Source organism: Macaca fascicularis, chromosome 9 (genome assembly GCF_037993035.2).
Source record: "Macaca fascicularis isolate 582-1 chromosome 9, T2T-MFA8v1.1".
Lineage (NCBI taxonomy): Eukaryota > Metazoa > Chordata > Mammalia > Primates > Cercopithecidae > Macaca > Macaca fascicularis.
This window is the reverse complement of record NC_088383.1, coordinates 131,406,525-131,432,221: the sequence shown is the minus strand read 5'-3', so window position 1 is coordinate 131,432,221 and position 25,697 is coordinate 131,406,525. Positions and strand designations below refer to the sequence as shown.

Sequence of the window (25,697 nt, the reverse complement as noted above, 5' to 3'; positions counted from 1 at the left end):
AGTTGCATCAGTTAATAATAATTACCAAGACAGAGATAGCTTTTATCCAATTCCATTTTATATAACATAGAAAGTTAAGTTCTAAAACACAGACACTTGCCTAAAGTCACATACGGCAGAACTAGAGTTGAAGACAGACGCCAGGACGCCAGGTCTAAGACAGCCATTATATTCAGACCAATGAGACACTAGGCAAGAAGAAACTGTCATTACAAAAGGCAGTATTTTTGCTTGAACCATGTATTGTTAGCCTAATTCTACTAGTCAAATTAGTTAGATATTTTCAAAAACGGACAAAATCTGTCCAGGAATAAGCTTTAAATAAAACTTACATAACCATAAAACACAGCTACTTACTTGGAGCAGCATCAACAAGACTATAGCAGCAGTGGACAAACACCATGGTAACAATCAGGTGTCCAAGACAAAATGGGAAAGAAAGGAACATTGGAACATCAGTCACTTTCAAGGAAGCGGGCTCCTGGACAAGTATGACTGAAATTGTTACCCAGGCTATCAGCACCTCCCATGGCTGGCGTGAACAAGAAAACATGGCTTACACATGCAATGGCACTTTTGGTAAGAAAATAATCTTTTAGAAAAATAGGTAGGTCATACTAAAAAATTAAAACCTCATTTGCTAAACCTAGATAAGTTCTTGGAAATAATTAAAAGCTCTTCCTAAATAGAACCAAATACTAAATGCTCCCCTTTTTGAAAGTGCTGAACATGCTGCAATAAAGGGGTACCAAACATAAACATATCCATGGTCTAACGGAACTATAGAAAACCTAACAGGTGAAACGCGGACACAAACCTCAAGGTCCTTGCATTCTAGGGCAAATGTGTTCCATCCATTTGTAGAAGCAGCATATTAGAACACACACAGGAAGTACATACGCTGCTGTTGCATGGCTAGACAGTCACAAGTCACTTGACTCAACAGAGATCTGAGGGTCTAAGACGAATAAAGCATTTCACACAACAAATGGCCTTCAGAAAAAGAGACTGAGAAGAAAAAAAAACAAACACTAAGCCAATGTGTTTTGGAGAGGAGGTGCGGAATGCCATAGGTTATTAGGAAGCAACCTGGTATATGTGGCTGGATTACTCTAGCTACACCCTGAGCATAGATCCTAATGATGCTCCCAAGTACAGTGAGAAGCCAACAGTTACAGCTTCGTTGCTAATGTGCCCCATGGGCCAGGCAAATCCTCCTCCTTTCTGGGGTCTCAATCTATCTCAGTTAGCACTGATGGTGGGGGCTTGGCCTAGTTCATCTTTAAGATGTCATTCAGGTTTTCAGGAAAAAGCAACAGATGAAGATGTCTACTTTGATACCTAACCTGCACAATGACAGAAATAGGGTAGTCCAGGAGAGCCCCAACAGGACATAAATAGGTGAGCAGAGATACTGGTTCAAAGTCATTGCTGGCTAAATTTCAGAGGACAAGGTATGAACATGCCCGGGAAAAGCAGCAGGATCTGACAATGGATTGGACACAACAAGCAAAATAAGGTATCTCAAATTATTGAAGGCAAGTTGCTTTAAGGAAAGAATATTCCAGAATTTCAAAAGTATGATTTAACAAACAGGCATATACTTTTCTCTAACGTTCACACATTCTACATTAATGCCTTGTCCTCACTAGAGAAATACTTAAGCTTTACCTGTGCACCAAGCACTGCACTAGGCCCTGTATATGGTGTTCACTGCAACAGACGTGTAACATTTATCACCAATAGGCAACATTTGCAAGGAGCAGCCTCTAACGCCTGGCAGTTTTCTGAGTGCATCTCAACTGCCCACGCGGAGATTAAGATGCCCTCTGCTTTCCGCCTTACATCATGCCGTCTAAATAATCACGGAGCACTGTAAGCAGCCCAGATGATTCACACGATGCTCTGAGGCTAATATATGATAATTTTGCTTTTGAAAACATGTTTTGAATTAAGAAAAATAAGCAACTTCTTTCCCCTATCAAAAAAAAATCATTTTTCCTTCTATAATTTCACATGAAGGGATGCCTTAAGAATTCACAGATCTGAAGTTTCTTATTCTTGCAAAGATGACCAAATAATTACTCAGTCCTTAAATATGTAAACTGAAGTCAATTAACCAAACACATTCCTAATCATTGTATTTACTTGTTCACACACGGGCTGAACCAAACAAAATGAGAAATAAGTCAGAATAAACTCTGTGCAGTTTATTCTCAAGTCAGTACAGTGTTCAACCAGTTTGACATATAAAGATAACAGACTTTAACAGTAAATGTTGGGAGGCACACATATATTCCCATTCTGAAAGAAGGCATGTTATATATACAGGAAAAAAATGCAGCAAATATTAAGGTATTCAAAGTATTTTTTTTTTTGAACTCAGATGTGACATATTTACAAGAAAAGTGTGTACGTTTGAAAATAATTAAATAGTTTCCATAGACTTATAAAAGAATTGAGATAAATATTAGGAGACCCTGACAATCACAAGAACATTTTCCTATGCTATTGAACAAGGATAGTTCTATTTTTAAATGTCCCAAAATAGAGCTAATATTTTGCCACCATGAAATATATCAAATTGCAAATACCAAAATGTGCTAAAATGAACATGCAATGTGGAAGCTGTACCAAAATTAAACAGCATTAGAAATATTGCAAAGTGTCTATATTTAAGATTTCTCGGGTGTGTTCATGAAAAAGGAACTTTCAAAAAAGCCATTATAATGAATATATCAGCAGAAAAAGTGATAACTTATTAAAATCTCTTTACGCTATCACTTTCAAATGTAGCTGCAAAAGAGAAAAAATCCTAATATAACTTTAAAAAAATATTAGCTTATGAATAAAAAAGTTGAGTGGTGCATTCTTTATGCATACAGATTTTTAAACCGATACTGTATAATTCTAATATATCTTAACCTCTGGACCCCACTGCTGTAGTAGGAAATTTTTTCTCTGTCTCAGACAAGAAGTCATCTAAGAAAATGAAAACGAGAAATTTTCAGTGATATGTATGAATTCAAAACAAAACAGTACTGTAAAATGGCAAAATATAAAAATAGCAGCATATGAAATTCAAGACTGTTTTCTTAAAGCAAATGTTTAAGACTGAACCTCAAACACGGTACTTATGGGTCGGGTGCGGTGGCTCACGTCTGTAATCCCATCACTTTGGGAGGCTGAGACAGGTGGATCACCTGAGGTCAGGAGTTCGAGACCAGCCTGGCCAACACGGTGAAACCCCATCTCTACTAAAATACAAAAATTAGCCAGGTGTGATGGCATGCACTTGTAATCCTAGCTACTCGGGAAGCTGAGGCAGGAGAATTGTTTGAACCCAGGAGGCAGAGGTTGTAGTGAGCTGAGATCACACCGTTGCACTCCAGCCTGGGCAACAGAGCAAGAGTCCGTCTCAAAACAAAAACCAAACGGTACTTACTCAAACTGGTCTATAATTCAACACCAGAAACTAAAGATTCTTTAGAGAGGTGCTTTTATCTATATCCCTATGATTAAATGTATTCTCGAATTTGTTTTTTAAAACAAATATATTGCACAGGTAGTAGAATACCAGCATTCTGGTATCTCTAACATAAAATGCTATCTTATTTAACACATTAAACTATTCTACTGAAAATTAATTTTATCCCAATGTTTAAAACCAGTCACGTAGGACTTTTAAGCACATTAATCTCAAAACATTCCTAAACAAGATGAAAAAACACAGGCACTTGAATATAGGCTATTAGTGACAAAAAGTAGAGGTCACAACAATTTCATGACTAAGGGCAGTTATGTCTTTACATATAAACTTGAGGTCTTTCACCAATCCAAATATAGAAATAAGAACTATTTACAAAACTTTGATAAGAAAATCAGATCTCCCAAAAATTTCCTACCAAATAATTTTTGCTGAATAAAGCACTGACTGCTCCAAGGCCTGATGAAGCTTTTTCAAACAAATGTCTAAGACACAGTTGTTTGAATTCTAGTTTTCTTCTTTTCTCTATGCTGATATAACCCACAACCCTTACTGTTGGTCTAATAATATCCTCCTTGCAAAATAAGTCACCTCAAGATTCAGGGCATCAAAAATGGTTATAATTTCAAAATCATCCACATTGTTGTATAAATTTTACAGCACCACAAACATCATGAGTTTAGGTATCTTGGTTTGGCAATATTTCATGTGGTAATATTGACCAATAAGAATGTGTAAATATTGAACCTTTAATAGGAAGTCATTGTAGCATTTTTTAAATGACCAAAGTTATTAATAAGCATTTTTAATGTTTTAAGTTGTTAAACATTTAAACTGTCAAAATCACTAGGAAAAAAATATTACACATACATTGTGACCACCCGAATGAGAACACGCAATGCTTCAGACAGATAGTACTGAGATATTTTGGATTTTTCCTTTTTCTTTCTTTTTTAAAGAAATTATATTTAGTTTGGCCACTCCCTAGATTCTTGGTTTACCAGCTTATAAAGAGTACACCTAAGAGGCAGTATAATATACGCACTAAAAACCGTTTTCCCCTTTACCATCTTTGGCTAGAAGCCTCATGAAAGGAAACTGAGGACAGCAGAGGCAGGCAGGCTCTGTGCACTTCTGCCTCACACGTCACTGACCGGAAGGCTCGCGTCATCCAAGTCTACCAGGTCACAATCTTTTTCCTGAGGGCCATTTTTACTTTGAGGTTTTAACAGAGCTTGTTCAGTCACTTTGGAAGCTGGTTCTCTTGGAGAGACAGTCTGGACCTTGAAGTTCCCTGGCTTGACCTTGGCAAGAGATTCATAAAATCCTCGCTTCTCCATGGTAAAGGCTGAGACCAAAGAGTTGCTGCGAGAGGCTGTGGAATGTGAGGTGGTGGCGGCTGCGTTGGCAGGACGGAAAGCGTGTTTGGATTCTGAAGGACCGGGGGGATGCTCCTGCAAAAAGGAGTGGCAGTCAGACACAGTCAATCACTAATGACCAGGTTAGTAACTCAGCGTGAGACCTGATTCTCTGAAAAACAAACAGAACACACACACACACACACACATACACACAAGGCAGCAGCAGAAGCCATGCAGCATAAATGTGCAAGTTCTTTCCCAAAGCAATGCATTTTTAGAGGTGAGTTTAAAGCAATGATAGCCAAAAACCATTTCCACTAGGAAACCAGTTCCGTCACCAAAGCCGAATTTGGCAGCCTATGACACTTTGAAGATTCAGCCAACCTAAACTGAAATATAGTGTTCCAGCTGCAACTGAACTGTGTTTAAAAGAGAACCTCCCAGCTGTATCATTTTATTTAAGAGTATATTCTCAGTCAACACTAGGAATTATCCCACATATTTTAGAATGAAAAAAAAAATGAAAATACAACCTATAACAATGAAAGGCCATATTTCTTTAATAAGGACGAATCAACATCTTTCAAACATTATTTTGCCGATAAGACTTAGTTTTTACTTCCCTGAATTTCACTGCAACCAATAATAACACAGTCTTTTCATTTTATACTTAATTTTAGTTCTGAATAGGTCACATATTCATATGGCTTAATATTTTAAAGGTAACAAAGGGTACACATTTATCATATTTTAAACTGTGGTGAAATAATTATCAGTTGTGAATGTTAATTTCAATATGCTTCTAACTAGATCAAATCTGAAGATATCCTTAAATATGACCATTCTAAATACATTGCTATGTACTAGTATATTATATTCATTTATGATACCAGTGCCTTTGAAATCAAAGTGCTACAAATTACCAAAACACTACAGAGTCCTATTAATGGCTAAATTTCAGAAATTTTTAAATGCCATGCAAACTATAGTAATGTATAGTTTATCCAATGCATATGCATGCATTAGTTTGCATATATTATTAGAACAATGGTGCATTTCATAGTATATCTTAAAATTTTTTAAATACATAAAATATAGAAATTGAAACTCTTGCAGCAGTTGAGTATATTAATTTTTATATGTTAATGTCTCTTTCTGTTAGTAAAGTTGTATGTTTTATTTTTATTTTTAAATACACATATCCAACCTGATGACTACAGTGAAACAGTTTGCGTTAGTATTGACAAAATCAGTTATGATAACTGCAAAAGGCAGTTTGGTTAACTCAACTTTCTATGATCAGTTGTAAGTAGTGAGTAAGTCTGGGCCCTCCACTAAGAAGGCACGTTTGCGTGAGAGCCCACATACGTGCTGCATTCACCAGCTCTTGATGTATACCTCTGTATACAAGGGTTCGACAGCCTTCTGGCCTGCCGCATCTGGAACACAGTGCAAAGCTAAGATTAGAGTTAACCTATACTGGGTAGAGGGAGGAAAAGAGAAAGTTCTGCTGACAGTCATAGCTAGATAGTCCAATTTGCCCCCACCACAAAGCACAAAACACAAACATCCTTCTCCAACTTTTCCTCTTCCCAACAGACATTGTTTTTGCAGAGAGTCTCATACTTGACTGCTGAAAAAGTCACATAAAATACAGGCAGTTACAAAATGAACATCTATGAAAGTGACTTCTTAGATATTTCAAAAAGGATATAAAGAGAATGACAATTAAGAAATCAGAAACATTGATTTCTATTATCTGTAGTTATCACTACCAGAAAATAAAAGGCAGTATTATTATACTATCAGAAAAAAATATTAAAAGTGTAAGTATCTAGCATATATATCATAGTAAATCTAGATAATAAAGGCTATCATGCTACATATGAGACTACTTTCTGCAGATGGCAGTGTTACATTTTAAGATACTTTAAATTTTCAGATCTGAGATCAGTGGCCAAAGTATTCCAAAGGCAAATCTAATTCTTATGTACTTGAATACAAGAAAAATCTTTTAAAAAATATTTCTGAGCAGAATGTTTAGTTGCATTTCAATTTTATTACCATACTACCACAAAGATAATTATGGTAGTTTTCAGAAGCAGGCTTTTAAAGCAGGTTTTAAGATGAGAATTAAAACATGAAATGGAAACACTGGGAGCACTGAACTGCATTTAAGGCCCCAGCTGCTCAGTGATCGTATGGCATGGTTAAGCCAAAGGTAAAAAACAAAACAAAACAAAAAAACCTGAACTGAAATCAGAAGTAAAGAGGAAATTGAGATGTTCACAAAACTGTGTAACTAAAAGTCTTACATGATCAGGCCACACATTATACTAAGAATCTGTCAAATTATGCCAAATCTAGAGCTACTGACAAGTAAGAACTCCTAAAACAAAGCAAGGAAATGTTTATTCTTTAGTTGCCCTGCTTGTGCATTTAACACAATACAATGCACAGAAAGTTATGTATACGTAACACTACAACGAAGCATTAAATTAAAAATGCATTATTTTTTGCAAGTTCAATTGGTATAAAAGTCAACATGCAAATAAATCTCAATAAAGAAAGAAACCAGGTGGATTGGGAGAGAGGAAGGAAAACAATTTAACAGGATGGGGGGCACCCAAGGGAGTATCACCCCAGAGGGCAGGAAACCTACAGAAGATGCGGATCTGCCGGGCCCCCGCTGGGCTACAATGGCGCCAGAGACTGCTTTAATCCAACTGTGCATCTCTTCAGGGCTATCAGCCTAAAGGAAAAAAGAACTCATTCAAACAATTTTTCCTCAAAATCACCTTCCACTTCTATAAAGCCAATGTATTTATTTTGGTAACTTAAATACTGTCATCAATAAAATCACTCTAAGGCAACTGTTTCCAAAAAAATTTAGAAATCATTTTTTAAAACCAGGTTTTGCTAGGTCTTAACTATGCAGAGACATAAATTGAGCATTTCAATGTCAAGATCAGACCCATCAAAAGGTGTCAATAATGAATATCTCCAGAGAGAAAACAAGGAGAGGAGGAAGGCAAAGAAAAACCCTTCTTATTTCACTCTATCTACTGCTACACTGTCTGAATCCGCTACAAGAATATTTATGTAGTTGTGTAATTTTTTAAAATTCTGACATTCTTTTACATATTATTTTTCTGGAAATGATTTCTAGTAGTACCCTAAAGCCTACAACAAGTATTGACAGATAGGTCTGGCTTTCAATGTGAATTTTAAACCTTACTATGTAAATAAGGCCCCAAGCGGGCTGCAGATATACTGCCTCTTGTTTCTAGATTCTAGAACCCTTATACTTCTCGAATCTAGAAATATGAAAAAATTTTAAATGCAGGACATTTTTGAATAAGTAATATTAATAAAGACTTTAAAAAAAAAAAAAAAACTAAAAGTAGCCAAAGGTAGAGTATACTTCATTCCTTACTAATGGAAATACAATTCTAGAAATCAATTTGACAAAACAGAAAGGGTCATGCTCTGATAGTTAATCTCACTCTAGAAACTTACCCTAAATAATTCAGGCAAAGTAATGCACAAAGACGTTTTTCATCACATCGTTTATTGCAATAAATGTACAAAAACTATGCATATGAATGTTCAGCAACAGAGTAATACAGAAACAATTTACTAGTGGAACATCAATACAGTGGAGTATGGTGCAGTTCTAAAAGGTTTTCAGATAATTTTTAATGACATGGGAAAAAAATAACAACATAAGAAACAAATAGGATATAACGCTATATTTAGTATGACCCCACCTACTATAAAAATATATACCTTAAGAAAGGGAGCAAAATCATAAGAATGGTTGCCTCAATGTGGGACTGAGTGTTTTATAAACCACATTTTTCTGAAATCTTTCTATATTTTCCAAGTTTTCTGGAATAAGCATATTTAACTTCAATAAAACAAAAATAAATCATCCTTTGAATTTTTTTTTTTTTTTTTGAGACAGGGTCTCTGTCACCTAGGCTGGAGTGCAGTAACACGATCTCAGCTCACTGCAACCTCCACCTCCTGGGTTCAAGCGATTCTTGTGTCTCAGCCTCCCAAGTAGCTAGGATTACAAGCCTGCATCACCACAGCTGGCTAATGTTTGTATTTTTAGTAGAGATGGGGTTTTGCCATGTTGCCCAGGCTGGTCTCGAACTCCTGGACTCAAGCAATGTGCCTGCCTTGGACTCCCAAAGTGCTGGGACTACAGGTGTGAGCCACCATACCCGGCCCAAATCGTTTTTTAAAATTTTCCATTTAAATAATTCAATGAGGTATGCGAAAAGTACAATTTAAATACAGGATGCCTAGTATTAGCGAAACTATATAGATCTACTGTCTACTTTTACTATGGGTTTTTTTAATAAGGTTACCAAAAAATGATATAATAGAAAAATCAAAATTCTAAAATATGTGCAAAAATAATTCAACTTGAAAGTACACACTTAACATCTAAATTAAAAGCATTTCCCTTTCTCTAAATACTTAGTTCTAGTTCACTAATTCATAACAAATACTCCCACTTCCTGAACATATAACCCCACCAATAACTCTATATATAGCATCCTTTTATTAAGCTGGTAAATTACAGTTGTCATATTTTTTTAACCTCAAGTGCTTATTTATGCTTATTTCACCTCTAAAATTATTAATTTCTTGTCAAGAGGATCTATTAATTGCCAAATAAGTATCTTACCTGGACATAGAAAGTTCGAGATGTTGTTACAATTTCAAAGAGGTTGTCCCTCATCATTATGTCACTGTACGAAAAAAAAAAATCCAATTATAGTAAAATAGCAGTTGTTTGACAGTTTCTCTTTCATTTGTTTACCCAGTACCCAGTATGTGTCAATAAATAAAGGAGGTAAAGTACTGATTTGACAAATCCAAATTATCTTTTCCCATTTATTTTCATGTAAGATTTTACATATTTTATGTAGTTTTACTTTTAGAAAAAGTTCATAAAGCAACTTTAAAGTTCAGAGTTTTCAGTAATCAGTTTGGTGAAACACTGTCACAGTTAACACATTTTCTTGTAAAGCTCTATTCTACTGCATCTTTTAAACACTAAAATTAATACATCAATTTGTCAAATCTGAGGGTCTAACCATAAGTTGTTCACATTAAATTTATTCCTTTCCATTAATAAGCTGTTTCAGTATTTTTAGTTTTCAAAGAAACAAATAAAGGATTCTTTCCTAATTTTTAGTTTTCAAATGAACAGAACAGTTCAATACTTCAATCTAAGGGTTTTGAAAATTCCAGCATATCTCAACTATAAAGAGTTAAAAATAAATACAATTAATATGGAAAAATGTAATCTGTAAGTACATTACTCAAACTAAGGCACTACTCTGTGTTTATAAGTTGTACCAGGCATCAAGTCAGAGTGGTTCCTTACCTTTGCTTACATTCCTGGACTTTATGAACCTCTTTAAGTGGTATTACGCGAAGAGGTTCCTTTTCCTGGCCAAAAAATAAATAAATAAATAAAAACAGATACATGATGTTTATTCTTAAAATCCTTTCAAACGTTAGCTGTCTTATTTGGAGACCCATGTGAAAATCATACTTCTTTGCTGAAACACATCTCAGAAATAAATCTACCTTCTTAAACCATCCAGCATCTGAACAGCTCAAATACTATAACCTTATATACACTGTTGTTTGAAAGAAGAAAAACTGCATACGGGCCTTATTCACGTTATTTCTGACCTTAAGGGCAGTGTAGCTTATTAAAAGCTAGTATCCATCAGACTTTCCCCGACGGACCCACATACCAGTACGCGCAGCACCTCCTTTTCCGGAATGTCACTTTGATATACAAGGCAGCAGAGCAAATGCACATCCTGCTTCTTTGACTTAAATTTGTTATTTTACAAATATCACTTGTATATAAATACAAAATTGAACATTTACTAAGCGCTGAGACATCTGCTAGGTTTTAATTTTTATCTCACACTTTCCACAACCTTACAACACATGTACTACTATTCATGTGCTGAAACTGCGGATTAGACATGTTAAGTATCTCACCCAAGGTTACAAAGTAGATATAAGATACAAATATAAAATAAAACTGGTTCCTAATAGCGTATTTCTAGTATACATTCCATAAAATACAATATACATATTTCATTGAATATGACAGCATGAAATTAAGACATATCATTACTTTATGTAGCACCAAAAATAAAACTAAACCATGACAGAGCGGTTTTTTTTTGTTTGTTTTGTTTTTTGAGACAGAGTTTTGCTCTTGTTGCCCAGGCTGGAGTGCAATGGCGTGATCTCGGCTCACTGCAACCTCTGCCTCCTGGGTTCAAGGGGATTCTCCTGCCTCAGCCTCCCAAGTAGCTGAAATTACAGGCGCCCGCCACCACGCCCAGCTAATTTTTGCATTTTTATTAGAGACGGGGTTTTACCATGTTGGCCAGACTGGTCTCAAACTCCTGACCCCTGGTGATCCGCCCACCTCAGCCTCCCAAAGTGCTGGGATTACAGGCGTGAGCCACTGCGCCCAGCCAGGAGTGCTTTTTTTAAAAAAAAAATCACAGATCTTTTAAAAAAAGTTTTACAAAATAGTTTAATTATGAAATAATTTATCACTTAATGAGATTTAGAAAAATAGTACAAAGAATTTCTGTATAACCTACACCTTGTTTTCTAAGCTGTTAATATTTTACATCTGCTTTATCATTATCTGTTTATGTTTATATATGTGTGTGAGAGAGTATATGTATATATATAGATTCCTGAAATGCTTGAAGGTAAGTTGTAAATATGATGTATCTTTACTAAATACTTCAGTGTGTATTTCCTAAAACACAGATGTGCCCTTGCATAACCACAGTGCAATTATGAAAACTGGAAACTCAATACTGATGCAATACTATAATCTACAGACCATCTTCAGATTTCATTAACTGCCCTACTCGTATTCTTTAGAGCACAAAAACTATTTTCTGATCCAGAGTTAAATCCAGGATCATACCATGTATGTAGCTGTCATGTCGCCTTTAACTGTGGAATAGTTCTTCATTCGTTTTTCAGAGTTTAAAAAAGTCCAGGCCAGTTATTTTTGTAGAACACTTGCCAGTTTGAGTTTGTCTGACATTCGTGCTGAGATTCAGGTTATACATTTTTGACAGGAAGCCACAGGCATGACACTGTTCTTCTCAGTGGACCACTATTAGGACGTACACACCCGATGGTGGCTTGTCCTGTCACTGGGGTGTTAACCCTGATCTCTTGCTTAAGGCCATGTTTGCCAGTAACTGTAAAATTACTTTTTCTCTTTGTCATTGTTAAGTATCTTGTGGGGAGATACTTGGAGCCTATAATAATACCACGTTTCCCATCATAATTTTGCAACTAGTTTTATCAAACACTGAAAACTCTTGCTTGAAACCATTACTAGTGGCTGCCAAATGGTGGTTTTTCTAACCCCATCAATCTATCTACATATATTAAATAGAATTTTACTCTAAGGAAATATTTTTCCTTCTCCATTTAGTTATTCATGATTTATTTTATTCTATGGGTTATATTCCATTACTATAATTACTTATCTTGTTTTTAAATTGTCTGCATTTTGGTCAGTCCCTTCAAGGTAATTTCTGTGTCCTTTTGACATGTTCCATTCATTCTCTAAGCCACTTCCTTATTCTCTGGCACAACTTCACTTTCTGAGCTGTTTGTACTTTATACGCCCCAACTCTGAAATCAGTCACATCGCCGAGGGTTCCTGATTCCTTTTGTTTACAGAATGGCATTTACACTTGCTTTTGGGAAGGGTAGGTGGGGATTTGCCAATCTCTTCACTCAGCCACAACCTTCTCATGACAGATGAGAATATTTCATTGCAGTTTTAATTTGCATTTCTCTAATTATCAGTGATGCTGAATTTTTTAAATATTTTAAGATCTATTTAAATTTTTAAATGAATTGTCTATTCATGTCTTTTGTTCATTTGCCTACCAGATAGATATTTTCCCCTCCATTTTCTCTCTTTTTTTAATCTTTGAAACAAACATTAATTTATACAAGGATTGAAAATACAGCATAAAGAACTAATTTTCCTGAACCATTTCAGAGTGAGTTGCTGACCTGTCCCACATGACCCCTGAATACTTTTCCTACAAAGACATTCTCTTACATAATCACAATACAATCATCAGAATCAGAAAACTGTGCCCAAAATGTCTTTTATTAGAGCAAAAGGATTCAGTTCAGAAGCACGAACACCATCTGCTTGTCAAATATTTTCTTTCCCTCAGTCTGGAACTTCCTCATTACTTCCTTGACTTTCATAATCTTCACTCTATGAAGACTGCAAGGTAGTTATTTTGTAGAATTTCCCTCATTTGGGTGTGCCTCATGATGGGATTCTGATTACATACCTTGGGCAGGGGTATCACAGAAGTGATGCTGTCTTCGTCTTCCGCTGTCCTGTCAGGTGATTTCAATTTATCTCATTACCAATGACATTCACTTTAATCATCTGACCAACCTGAGTAAAGTGGTATCTGCCAGGTTTCCTCATTGTAATGCTATTCTTTTCCCCCTTGTACAATACTTAATACCTATTTTAGTAGATAGGTACTTTGAAACTATGTAAATATCTTATTCCTCATCATACATATAGATATACATCCATTCATCAAAAAGTATTGTTTCTCTGAACAAGATTTGGCTTCTATTATCCTTAACATAGTTCTTGATTTTATCAGTGTGTATGTGACCATTCTCCCATCTCTACCACCACCCCTTCCCCATGTGGATGCCCTTCTCTCCCTACTCCACGTGGGGCTAACCCCCCAAGAGGACAGCCTCCTTGTCCTGCATAGGCTCTGACACCCACACAAGGCTGCAATGGTCCCTCTTGGATGCCTATGTTGCTTTGCCTCACCTAATAAACAGGGGTCTGAATTGTTTGGGATTGATGGAAGGAAAAGAGGGCAAAGTAGGTGAGGGAAAATCCCCTCAGTTTTTAAGATTTCTTATAAGTTTTATCTCTAATATATGTTGCAAATATTTTCACCAGTTTTTCGGCTGTGCATTTAAGTCTTTTATACTTATTTTTAAATTTTTTAAATGATCTTTTAGAGACACACACTGAGATATTTACGGATGAAATGGAATATCTAGGATTTGCCTCAAAATATGAAGCAGGAGGTGGGTGGTGAAACAGAAGAAACAAGACGAGCTGAGCCATATGTTAACAATTATGACATCTAGGTGATGGGTATATGCAGGTTCCATGTATTATTTCTGTCTACTGAAAGTGTATGTTTACACTTTTCCATGATGAAAAGGTTTTATAAAAGAGCCCATTTACACTTTAAACATTTTTATCATGTATTATTCTTGAGCATATATAAAAAAGAAAAATATAAACAAGATAAACTGGTTACAGTTTTTAAGATTTCACATTCAGATTCCAGATCTTCTGAATCACTTTTTGACTTAGAGCCACCAATGTCCATGTTTTTCACTCCAAGTCATTCTTTGTGCCAAAAAGAGTGTTGGTGATGCAGCATTTAAGAATGCTTCATGGTGTCCCTGAGATTTCCTCCCAAGCTGCCAGCACCCTTTCCTGCACATGCTGATGCCGGTGTCTTCTGGATTTTACCCAAAGGTACTGTGCATATGGCAAGCAGTCAACTACAGCACAGCTGCAGCCTGGCTGCCCCTCACCCTTAGCAACTCTAAGACATACCGTTAAGATTTCAGAAATGTTAAAACTGGGGGACAGGGAGCTGAGACAAGAACTATTACAGAAATACTAAGTTTTGAAAACCTGTATGCTGGGCATTATTCTGTGAAATTTGAGAGGAAGAACAAAGAACTACCAGAGGAGATAAACTATACCCTGTAAAATTAGGAAAACTTAAGTATAGTTATAATTACTGACCTTTAAAGGTTTTCGGCTTTATCTGCAATTCTAAATACTAAAAATAATCCAAATTATTAAAACTACTGTTGATGATGGGGGCACATGTCAATTTCCCCATCAAAACTGAACTCCTGAAGGCCAGAGAACTTTGCTAATTATTCTCTTTTATTTCCAGTTCCCAGAAGAGTGCACCAAGTTCATGGAGAGCTCAATGAATGTCTGTTGCATGAATGACTCTTCCCAGGAGTATTGGCATTAAATAAAATCAATGAGACAACCTGCTAACCAAGCACAAGTGTAGCCTCTGAGACAACAAGGCAGATACTTTCTGAACCAAGTAACTACTACTTCCAGTTGAGGCTCTTAAGCTTTGAGAAAGCCCCATGCTAAAATGACTCTTCTGGCTATGCTATGCCATTTTTCATTCATTCAAAGACACTTATTATCTACCAAGTGCCAGACCCTGTGATCATAAAAGACTACAAGAGTCTTTACCCTTAAGAAGCTCATTTAATTTAGTTGCAAAGACAAGAATGCACGTGACTGCCAAACCCTGGGAAGAACATTATGATACAAGTATGCACAGGGTACTACAGGGCACATAAGGAGAAGACACTTAACCCAGAGTCTAAAAGCTTCCCAGAAGAGCTGACTCCTGAGGTGAATCTTAAAATATTCCCTTCCTATACACTAGTGCTCTGCTAGCAAATACAGTGGCCATTGTGTGTAATGATGTAAATTTAAATTAATTAAAATGAAATAAAGTCAGTTCCTCAGCCACACTAGCCACATTTCCAGCACTCAACAGCTACATGTAGCTAGTGCCCTTGGACAATACAGATACGGCACATTTCCATTTGTGCAGAAAGTTCTAATGGACGATGCTGTTCTGGTGACTTCATTCAAATAAAGCATAAGGTTCCCCTCTCAAAGGTCCCACACAAAAAGAAGAGTTAGGATAAACATTTATACTACAGAATTGCACTCAATTTATCCAAAAAGCTATTTCAGGACTCAGGTCACCCTACAATACTTTAAATAAGGATGCAACGCAAACAAGGCAAATAGGGAATTTCAATTTCTGATTCTACCTTCAGGGAGGATAAAAACATCTTATGTGAAGTGATTTATGAGTCAATGTGAAATAGGTAAGGAAAATCTCAAGAGAAGGTAGAAATACAGAGGGTTAAATGTTGACTTTTACAGATAGAATTCTTTACACCACTTTCGGCACTGTAATGTTACTCTTTTTCGGCCTTTGTATAATACTTAATACCTATTTTAGTAGATAGGTACTTTGAAACTATGCAAATATCTAATTCCTCATCATACATACAAATATACATTCATTCACCAAAAAGTATTATTTCTCTGACAAGACTTGGCTTCTATTATCCTTAATATAGTTCCTGATTTTATCAATCAGTGTGTATGTGACCATTCTCCCATCTCTGCCACCACCCCTTCCCCATGTGGATGTCCTTCTCTCCCCACTCCGCGTGGGGCTAACCCCCCAAGAGGACAGCCCCTTTAGTGGAAATTTATAGACTACAGGATTCTGAGATCTTCAGATCTTTCAAGGTAGAATGCCGCTTTGAAGATAGGATCTTTTTACTTAACAATGTATTTAAGAAAAATATCATTAACCAAAAGCATCACAGCCAAATAAACTGTATGTACCTCTAAAAACTAGACTTATTCTAAAACTAGAGAACAGTACAAGAAATTACATATAATCACTACAATGCAACACTTTTCAAACATTCTTACAGCAACATTTATGACATAACAACATACCAGTTCAGATTTGAAGTAGCCTATTGTGTTTTCATCCAACTGAAAATATCTTCTCTTCCAGTTTTTCATCTACCAGAGATGAACACAGACATAAGACTTGTGTTTCTAAGAATGTCAAATGTTAGTCACCACTTAATTACCCTGATATGAATCCACAATCAGACATGCCAAGCACTAAAAAATCTCATTACTTCCCTTAGAGATGCGATAAATTAAACCTCATCCCTCTCTAGCTACCCAGGCTTTGAATTCCTAATTCAATTTTTGGTGCCTGGCTTTCATCTTTTATTGTATGATTTTATGTGGGGTTTTTTTTTTTTTTTTTTTTTTTTTTTTTTTTGAGACAGAGTCTTGCTCTGTCACCCAGGCTGGAGTGCAATGGCGCGATCTCGGCTCACTACAACCTCTGTCTTCCGGGTTCAAGCAATTCTCCTGCGTCAGTCTCCCAAGTAGCTGGGATTACAGGCGCCTGCCACTATTCCCAGCTAATTTTTGTATTTTTAGTAGAGACAGTGTTTCACCATGTGAGTCAGGCTAGTCTCAAACTCCCGACCTCAGATGATCCACCCACCTTGGCCTCCTAAAATGCTGGGATTACACAGCCACCGTGCCCAGCCTATTTCATATCTTTAGTGTTACAACTTTTTTTTTTTTTAAAAGCACCTCCCCTTCCTCCTACTCCCCACCCCGCCCCCGCCCGCCCCATGTAAAGAGCAAACACAGGAAATGTTATTAAACCACATCAAGTTTCTCCATCTGTAAAAATGCATGAATTCTTCCACAAGTACTTTATACGTAGTAGTAAAGCACTAAATATTTAATAAAGTAAACCTATTTTGTACACACATTTTTTGTCAATAAAATATAGTTCTTGCAAAAGCACTTAAGTATCTCTGACTGGTATTTTGGACTTAAGAGTAAAACAAAAAGGAACCATCAGGCTATGATGTTCAGTTGTGTGTAAATTAGGGCTTTCAATCTACACACAACAGAGCATCACAGCCTGATGAGAATTCTGACTCTACCCGCAGACATTCTACAGTAAGAAAACCCTGCCCTCACCGGCATTTTTGTCCTCAGCCTAAAGCAGGTCAAACAGGTGAAAGGACATTCCCCTGGCTGCCCTAAAACAATTAAGAGTTGCCAAAAAGTGATGAGAAATCAAACAGAACCACCAAAATAATTTTTAAGTATTTCTTTACTCAGACTTAAACACTTCCAAACTTCACAGTTAATTTTCTCATGAAATTCTAAAGATTTAGTTCACACAGAAAGAATGGCTTAAATACTAAGGTATGTTGCAACCTTAGAAATACTGGTAAATTTACTTGCTCTTGCAAAAAATTCATCATGGAACTATGTGGGAATACCTGGGCTAACCCATAACAGCTTTTACTAAGTACCAGGTGCTGTGCAAAGGGAAATACACCTTTTTTATTTACATCTCTTAAAAAAACAAAAACAAAACAAAATCCTAGATGGTAGGTTTTATATGATATTCCTTAAGACAGAAACTGAGGGCCTGAGAGGTTAAGTAAGTAGCCCAAGGTCAGAGAGCTTACCACTGAGGTCAGCCCAATGCCTAATCAAGGAAGAGACCCTCCTATGCCCCACTCTTTCTCCTGCCCCTGGCCTGCCATCTCCCCACTAAAGCTCTCGATCCCTGACCCACTCCTGAGGATGAGTAGAGATCAATAGAAAAACTTTCTCTTTCCCTGACCCACTCCCGAGGATGAGCGGAGATCAATAGAAAAACTTTCTAAAACATTAAACTGTTAGGAAAGCTCATTTAAACTGAAAGTCAGTGGTAATGGGCATTAACTTTCCCGGCCCCGTGCAAACCAAGCAAATAACAGCATTGAATTATAAACATAGAATATTCCCTATTTTATCTCCTGACTCTCCTCAGCATGCTGGTCTCTCACTTTGGGTCTTTCATAAAATAAAGCAATTTCCATGTTAATTTGAGTTTGCTAGAACATAATCCTTTTTCATTATTTCATGTATTTTGTTAAGCTACTCACCACTGCTCCTTGTTTTACACAATATCCAGCTTTGATAACTGCACTATCTTGAGGTGGTTTAGGAGTAAAGTAAGGAAGATGGCTTTGTGACCGTTTCAGATTATTTCTGTCAATTCTTTCACCACATTCATTTACTTCTTCTTTCTAAAATGAAGCACAATAAATAATTTTCTTGCTTGTTTAGCATACTTTTATTTCATGCTATCCCAGTAGAAAAATCTTAAAATCCACCTTAGATTAGTTAGAAACAGATTTTTGAAGGGTTTTCTAATTAATCTGATATACTTACTCATAATTTTCCTGTCACTGATTAAAGCACAAATTTCTGTTCCTCTTGTTCTGCACAAGTCCTGCCACCAGTGCTCTTTTTTGGGGAAGGAGTTAACTTTTTATTTTGAAATAATTACACAGATTCACCAGAAGCCGCCCAAAAAAAGTACAACAGGTCCTATGTACCCTTTCACTAGTTTCCCCTCAAAGGGAAACTGTGTAACATTATCAAAAACAAGAAAATGACATCGGCACAACCCACACACTATATTCGGATTCCACTAGCTTTACACACATTCGTTTGTCTATGTGTGTCTATACAGTTCTATGCAGTTTTATCACATGTGTAGATCTGTGTAATTACCACCACATTTAAGACCCAGAATTGGTCATCACCCCAAGGCTCCCTTGTAAACTTTAGAGCTCCTACCCCTAAATCACTTGGCAACCACTAATCTGTTCTCCAAGACTATAATTTTGACATTTTGAAAATATAATGTAAATGGAAACAAACAGGTTATCTTTTGAGATTACCGATTATCTTTTTTCACTCAGCATAATTCTCTAGAGATTCGTCCAAGTTGTTCCTTATATCTAGAGTTCATTCCTTTTTATTGCTGTATTTCCATGGTATGGATGGATGACCAGTTGTTTAACTGTTCACCCATTAAAGGACATTTGAGTTGTTTCCCGCTTTTAGCTATTAGGAAAAAACTGCTATCAACATTCACGCACAAGTTTCTATGTGAACATAATTTTCCCTTTCTCTACGATAAACGCCTAGGCCTGCAAATGCTGGGTTGTATAGTAATCACAAGCTTACTTTTATTAAAAACAACCACCAAAAAAAAAAAAAAAAAAAAAAAAACACCAAACTGTTTTTCAGAATGACTATACGAATTTTCATTCCCACCAGCAACACCTGAGAGATGTTTCTCCTCATCCTTGGCAGCATTTGTGTTGTCACTTTTATTTTAGCCATTCTGATAGTGTGCAGTCATCTCTCATTGTGCTCTTACTTTGTATTTTTTCCCTACTAGCTAATGATGGTGAACATCTTTTCATGTGCTTACTTACCATCTGTGTATCTTTTATCTTTTGATGAAATATCTGTTCATGAATTTTCTAACTGGATTTCTTGGGTTTTTTACTGTTGGGTTCTGAGTTCTTTTTATGTTCTAGATAAAAGTCCTTTGTTGGACATGTGTTTTGCAAATTTTTCTCCTGGTTTGTAGCTTTTCATCCTCTTAAGAAGGGCTTTCATAGAGCAAGTATTTTTTATTTTGATGAGATCCAATTTACCAATTTTTGCCCTTTACAATAGATATATATTATTTTATAATTTTTAAAACTATACTACAAAATAAATGATGCAATAAACTTCTCTGAGAGTTTTAAAATTACACCCCCCCCATTAAATCCTAGAAAGGACTGATCTATACCAAAATTACAATGCAACAAAATCTTAACTCTAGACAAAATTAAAACAGCCGCAGATACTAACTAATACAATATCTTAACACAACTACAGGAAAATAGTCTTACCCCTTATGTCAACATAGGTCATAATACCAGTGAAAGCAGCTTAATCTAGCTACATAGTAACCAGAAGGTTAATAGTTTAAAATCATTACTTTTGGAAAAAGTAAACACACAATTCTAGTTCATTTTTTAATCCAACTTTGGTGAAAAATGTAGGCTCTATGACAGCATAGAGCTGTCATATTTTGTTCATTTTGTTCATTTTGTCAATTTTCTTCATTAACATACCCTTTGCCAAGCATAAAGCACTCAATAGTTAATTAATTAATTAATGTTGTAAGATTTCTAATCCCACTAATCACCCTCCCATAGCAAAAGACCTGAAAAATGTGGGGTATAATACAATTTGACTTAAAAGATTTATAAAGTGTCAAAGTCTTATTTTAAGTTCAAAAGGCACACTGGTAATGAAAATACCCAAGCTTAGCAATACCAATTGATTACTTTAAAATTATTGCTTTCTCAACTACCAGTAACTTAGTAGCCATTACAAATTCATCCTTTTCAACAGCAAAACAAGAAATTCAAGCTCAGACAAGAGTTTTAATTTCATCAAAAATTGTTCATAAATTTATATTTTTCCTAAAACTCAAATAAAGACTTAATTTAGCATATGGTTACTTCTGAAATATAATTGAGTTAAAATCCCAGTCCTCTGTTTAGCTCACTTAGACCAGGTTGTAGAAAAAGTAGATTTTAAAAATTACTACTTGCAAACTCTTGCCTCAGCAATTTTATTTCTAGGAATTTCTCCTTTAAGAATATTCTTCATAGCATTGTTTATAAAAGTAAAAGAAACAAAAAGGAAAAGGAACTCTATTTGTCCAATAGAGGATTTATAATTTATGGTAAATCCATGGAAGAACTACTATGTGCTCATTAAAAATGATGTAAAAGGATTTCTGATGACTTGGAAAATGTTCATGATGTAAGTGAAAAAATCTGTTTACAAAGTGTAATATACAACTCATATCTCCATTTCTGAGGTGAAAAGTACACCGAAGAAAGGCTCAGAGAAATCATGATAAAGTGTTAAACGTTATGTAATTTCCAAATTTTTTATAATAAATACTTTTGAAATAAACAAAAATATTTTATAGTAATCGAATATTATACTAATTCAGCAAAGATGCCCTGTTTTAGTTTTAATAATATAAAAATCAATATACAGTAATTAGACCCTCATGCAATAGAAGAGTTACCTAATTACCTGAGTGGGAGTAATGATGGGTACACCACCAACAATATCAGTTCTGTAAGACACTTGCTTTTTCCCACATTCACCATGGCGACTTAGGTTATCAGAATTAGGCTGTGAGTCTGACTGCTTTGGTACCTGAAATAGTAAATAAAATGAATCATTTTGCAACCAGCATTATACATGTGAACCTATTTTCTCAGAATTTCTAATTAATTGTCTGTTTGTATATAGTTGACAAATACATATAAAAATTATTTACAGTCCATATATGTACTCCTTTAAGTTATCACACTAATTTTTCTGTTAGAATAATACTTTATAATATAGCTATCACTGAGTGCTTACTCGGGCAAGTACTATTTCATACATTTTTCTCCTTTACTACTCCTGTCTACCCTATGCATAGGGGTTCTACCCCCACCTAAGAGATAAGGAAATAGGCTCAGGGGCATTAGGGATATAGGTTTAGGTCCTGACTATAATACATTCTAGCCAAGTGTGTGTAATTCTGCCAAGCCCAACTGCTGTGCTCTAGACCCTGTTTACTGGCACACTTATAATTGGTTTACAGCTCTTTGCTGTTTTCTTCCCTTTCTCCATTCCTACCCATGATTCTGGGATTGTGGCATATTCAGTCTTTCCTGACTTCAAGACAGAGACTATTACCAAAACCATAGTGTATTCAATAAATGCTGAAAGACTCAATGGATGAATCCAACGTCAGCAGGAAAAATAGCAAAATTCTTAAAACACATCAGAATCCTGGCTAACCTGGTGAAACCCTGTCTCTACTAAAAAATACAAAAAACTAGCCGGGTGTGGTAGCGGGCGCCTGTAGTCCCAGCTACTCGGGAGGCTGAGGCAGGAGAATGGCGTAAACCCGGGAGGCGGAGCTTGCAGTGAGCTGAGATCCGGCCACTGCACTCCAGCCTGGGTGACAGAGTGAGACTCCATCTCAAAAAAAAAAAAAAAACACATCAGAAGTTTCAAAACAAAACTTTTCATTAGAAATTTAAAGAAGGAATTCCAATACTTGGATCAATGATAAATCATTCACAAGTACAGGAAAACAATGACTGTGGTAACAGCAGAATCTCCTATTAACACCTCACTAAAGGGGATGAAAAAATCAAAGGTATCACAAATTTTTAACATATATTTTAGCTTTTCTTACGTGATCTATTCAGTAAATAAGGTACTGAGTAAATCATTTCTATCTGTAGACTGTTAAGCACGTAGTCTGTATTTAAATTATACATTTTTAAGGCTGTGAATAAAATGTAATCAAATCTGCTTAGCATCAATTATGATGTTGAACATGATTTAGTCTTTCTCCAATGATTTAAAGGGCATTTGGAACCTTGCAGTCTTTCAGAAACACTATGACAAATACTACTGACAATCACAGAAGTAGTGGTGTAGAAATATTTAACTTAAATAGTTTGCTTGTCATATAGCTAATTCCTGTTAATAGAGTACTGGTAGAACTACAGGACACCATTCACATTGTATTCAAAGGCTCAAACCATTTACTAGTGTGATTCCAAAGCAGTGTGGTTTCTCAAACTTTAGAGTGCATAAGGTATCACCCAGGAAGATTATTTAAAACTTCAGATTTCCCTGCTTCGAACCCAGAAACTGACTCCACAAATCTATACTGCAGCCCAAAAACTTGCACTTTAAGCAAGAACACCAGACATTTTTGAGGCAGGAGTTTCAGAAACCGTATTGAGAAACACTCTCTAAAACCTGTGCTCTCCTTCTATACGATGCTACTCCCACCCGATTTGTAGAAAAGAGGGTATACAATGCAGATAAGGATTTGCAAAGCAGCATTTTGCAAAACATTTAGCGAACATGGTCCATGTGTATATGAAAGGACGCTGAGCTACAGTAAATCCCAATCCACACAAATGTAATTTATGGATATAATAAATGACTTGTCTCTTAGATGACTTCTAAAACTCCCTCTCCCTTTCTTCCCCACCTGCCGCCCTTGAAGTGGTTTCTCTCAGGCCTTAAGCCCAACCCTCCAGCCTCTGGTTCATATTCATACTACAATGCCCTCATCCGCAGAAACAAAAGAGAGAGAAAACAGGAAAGAGAAGAGAATCCTGAATACCTCTTGAATGCTTCTAAGAACGTGCACATTTTGGAGTGCTTTTTAAAGGCAATAAAATAATGAAGATAACTTTCCTTGTCAAATAAAATTAGGATAGTATACCCTGGAACGATTTGCTAGGGAAGCCCATTATATTTTCTAATAAATAGCATCATATATTTCAATTATTCTGACAGAGAAAATATGGCCTGGTTATCTCACTGAGAACAGAAAACAGCATTAAGAGAACTTGAAACCAGAGAGAAAACAATCTATTCAACTAGATTAGATGAGAGGTGCTGCTAAGAGGTGACCCATAAGAAAACCAGCCGTTATTCTCTCAAGAAGTTTACTTAGACATCGGAATTATTAAGAAAAACCTTTAAAATAATTTTTAAAATACTGAAATTTATATTGGTTTTTCCATTTTTCTTAAATTACAGTATATTAAAAGTCCTTGCTCATGCTGTTAAGCTCACTGCTTCTAATTTGTCATTATAATAAAATCAAACGCTAATAGTTAACTTAGAACTGCATTTTACTATAAAAATTATCTAACTTTAATCATCTTATTCCCTAAGAACAAGAAAAGTTCAAGCAAAATATCCATGAATATGGATAACTCCTTTAAAAACGATAGGTCCCACTAGAAAACATGGTCTACATTCAGCCATTAAGATAGACATTTTCAGGATACAACCCTACCCCAAACCACCCAACTGTCCAATGAAAATGAGAAAAGTGATTCCACTGGGCAGCTGGCACATATCAGACACTGAAGCCACTTGGTTTCTTTGTCTACTGCCTTTCTCCCTTTCCTTGGCTTTCTATCTTTTTACGTCCCTGCATTTTGTGTAGGAGATCTGAATGTATTCTTGGCAGGCATTTCCATGTGATCCTAGTAGTAGGAAATTCTAATAGTAGGAAAAGAAAAGGTAAAAATAACTAGAGAATAAAGAGATGAACAAAACAGATTTAAGTATTTATGCGTGAAATACATAAAAACGCTGCAGGTTTCTCAAAAGTTAAAAGGAAAGTTGATATTCAATTCACTGAATGATAATGTAATGTTGGGCTAGGTGCAGTGGCTCACGCCTGTAATCCCAGCACTTTGGGAGGCCGAGCTGGGTGGATCATTCAAGGCCAGGAGTTTTAAAACCAACCTCGACAACATGACGAAATCCAGTCTCTACTAAAAATACAAAAATTAGCCGGGTGTGGTGGCGCACACCTGTAATCCCAGCTACTCAGGAGGCTGAGGCGCAAGAATCACTTAGAACCCCAGAGGCAGAGGCTGCAGCGAGCTGGGATAGCACCACTGTACTCCAGCCTGGGCAACAGAGGGACACTCCATCTCAAAAAAATTAAAAAAAGAGGAAAGAAAGAAAGAAAGAAATAGCGATAATGTTCAATTCACTTCACTGAGAATAAAAATCCTTAGTGCAGACACAAACTCCCGTGTCTTACAATCTTTCTGAGAATTCTACATCTACTTGTTTCCAGTTTCTATTAAAAATATACCAAACTTGTGGAGTGTCTGTCACAAATTCAAAGGACTAATTTTTAGATTCAAATCGAATATTTATTTTTAAATTTTAAAAAAGACATGTTTAAAAACAGTGGCTCTCTGTTCAGATATATATCTTAGACATTCCTTAATAATCAATAAGGAAACAGAAACCACCATATTTATGTTGTTATTACTATAAATGAACAGTGGAAAGCAAACTTTAAAATTTGATTTTCCTCACTCCAGTCATTGATACTCCCCCTTCAGGGATGATTCTCCCACTGTTGCTCTTTTCCTTTTTGTGCGTGTGTAATACAGATGGTCCAGGATTTACAATGGTTCAACTAACAATTTTTCAACTTTATAGTGGGTTTGTTGGGGTACTAAATAGATTTTCAACTTGTGTTTTTGACTTACAATGGGTTTATAAGGCTGTAACCCCATGTAAAGGGTAAAGAATTTCAAGTGGCACCCAACTAGACTTAAGAAAAGTAAGGAAA

The 25,697-nt window shown here is 35.9% G+C and overlaps 1 protein-coding gene across 23 annotated transcripts in view; it reads right to left on the bottom strand.

The window, feature by feature from the left end:
- Positions 1-2,189: 2,189 nt before the first annotated feature.
- The window catches only part of PLEKHA1 (pleckstrin homology domain containing A1), a 57,504-nt gene continuing 33,996 nt past the window's right edge, over positions 2,190-25,697 (bottom strand). For 8 of the 23 annotated variants that reach the window (XM_045361700.3, XM_005566639.4, XM_045361703.3 and 5 more), the window contains 7 exons: positions 21,596-21,721; positions 18,574-18,717; positions 16,550-16,618; positions 10,256-10,320; positions 9,551-9,614; positions 7,511-7,600; positions 2,190-4,941 (listed from right to left, as the gene is read on the bottom strand). In XM_045361700.3, coding sequence (XP_045217635.1) covers positions 4,627-4,941; positions 7,511-7,600; positions 9,551-9,614; positions 10,256-10,320; positions 16,550-16,618; positions 18,574-18,717; positions 21,596-21,721 — 873 coding nt within the window. In that variant the 3' untranslated portion in view covers positions 2,190-4,626. Of the gene's footprint in view, positions 4,942-6,138; positions 6,288-7,510; positions 7,601-9,550; positions 9,615-10,255; positions 10,321-13,118; positions 13,306-16,549; positions 16,619-18,573; positions 18,718-21,595; positions 21,722-25,697 lie in introns of those variants that run through there. The other 15 variants (XM_074003000.1, XM_005566642.5, XM_074003002.1 and 12 more) reach the window with 4 other exon arrangements.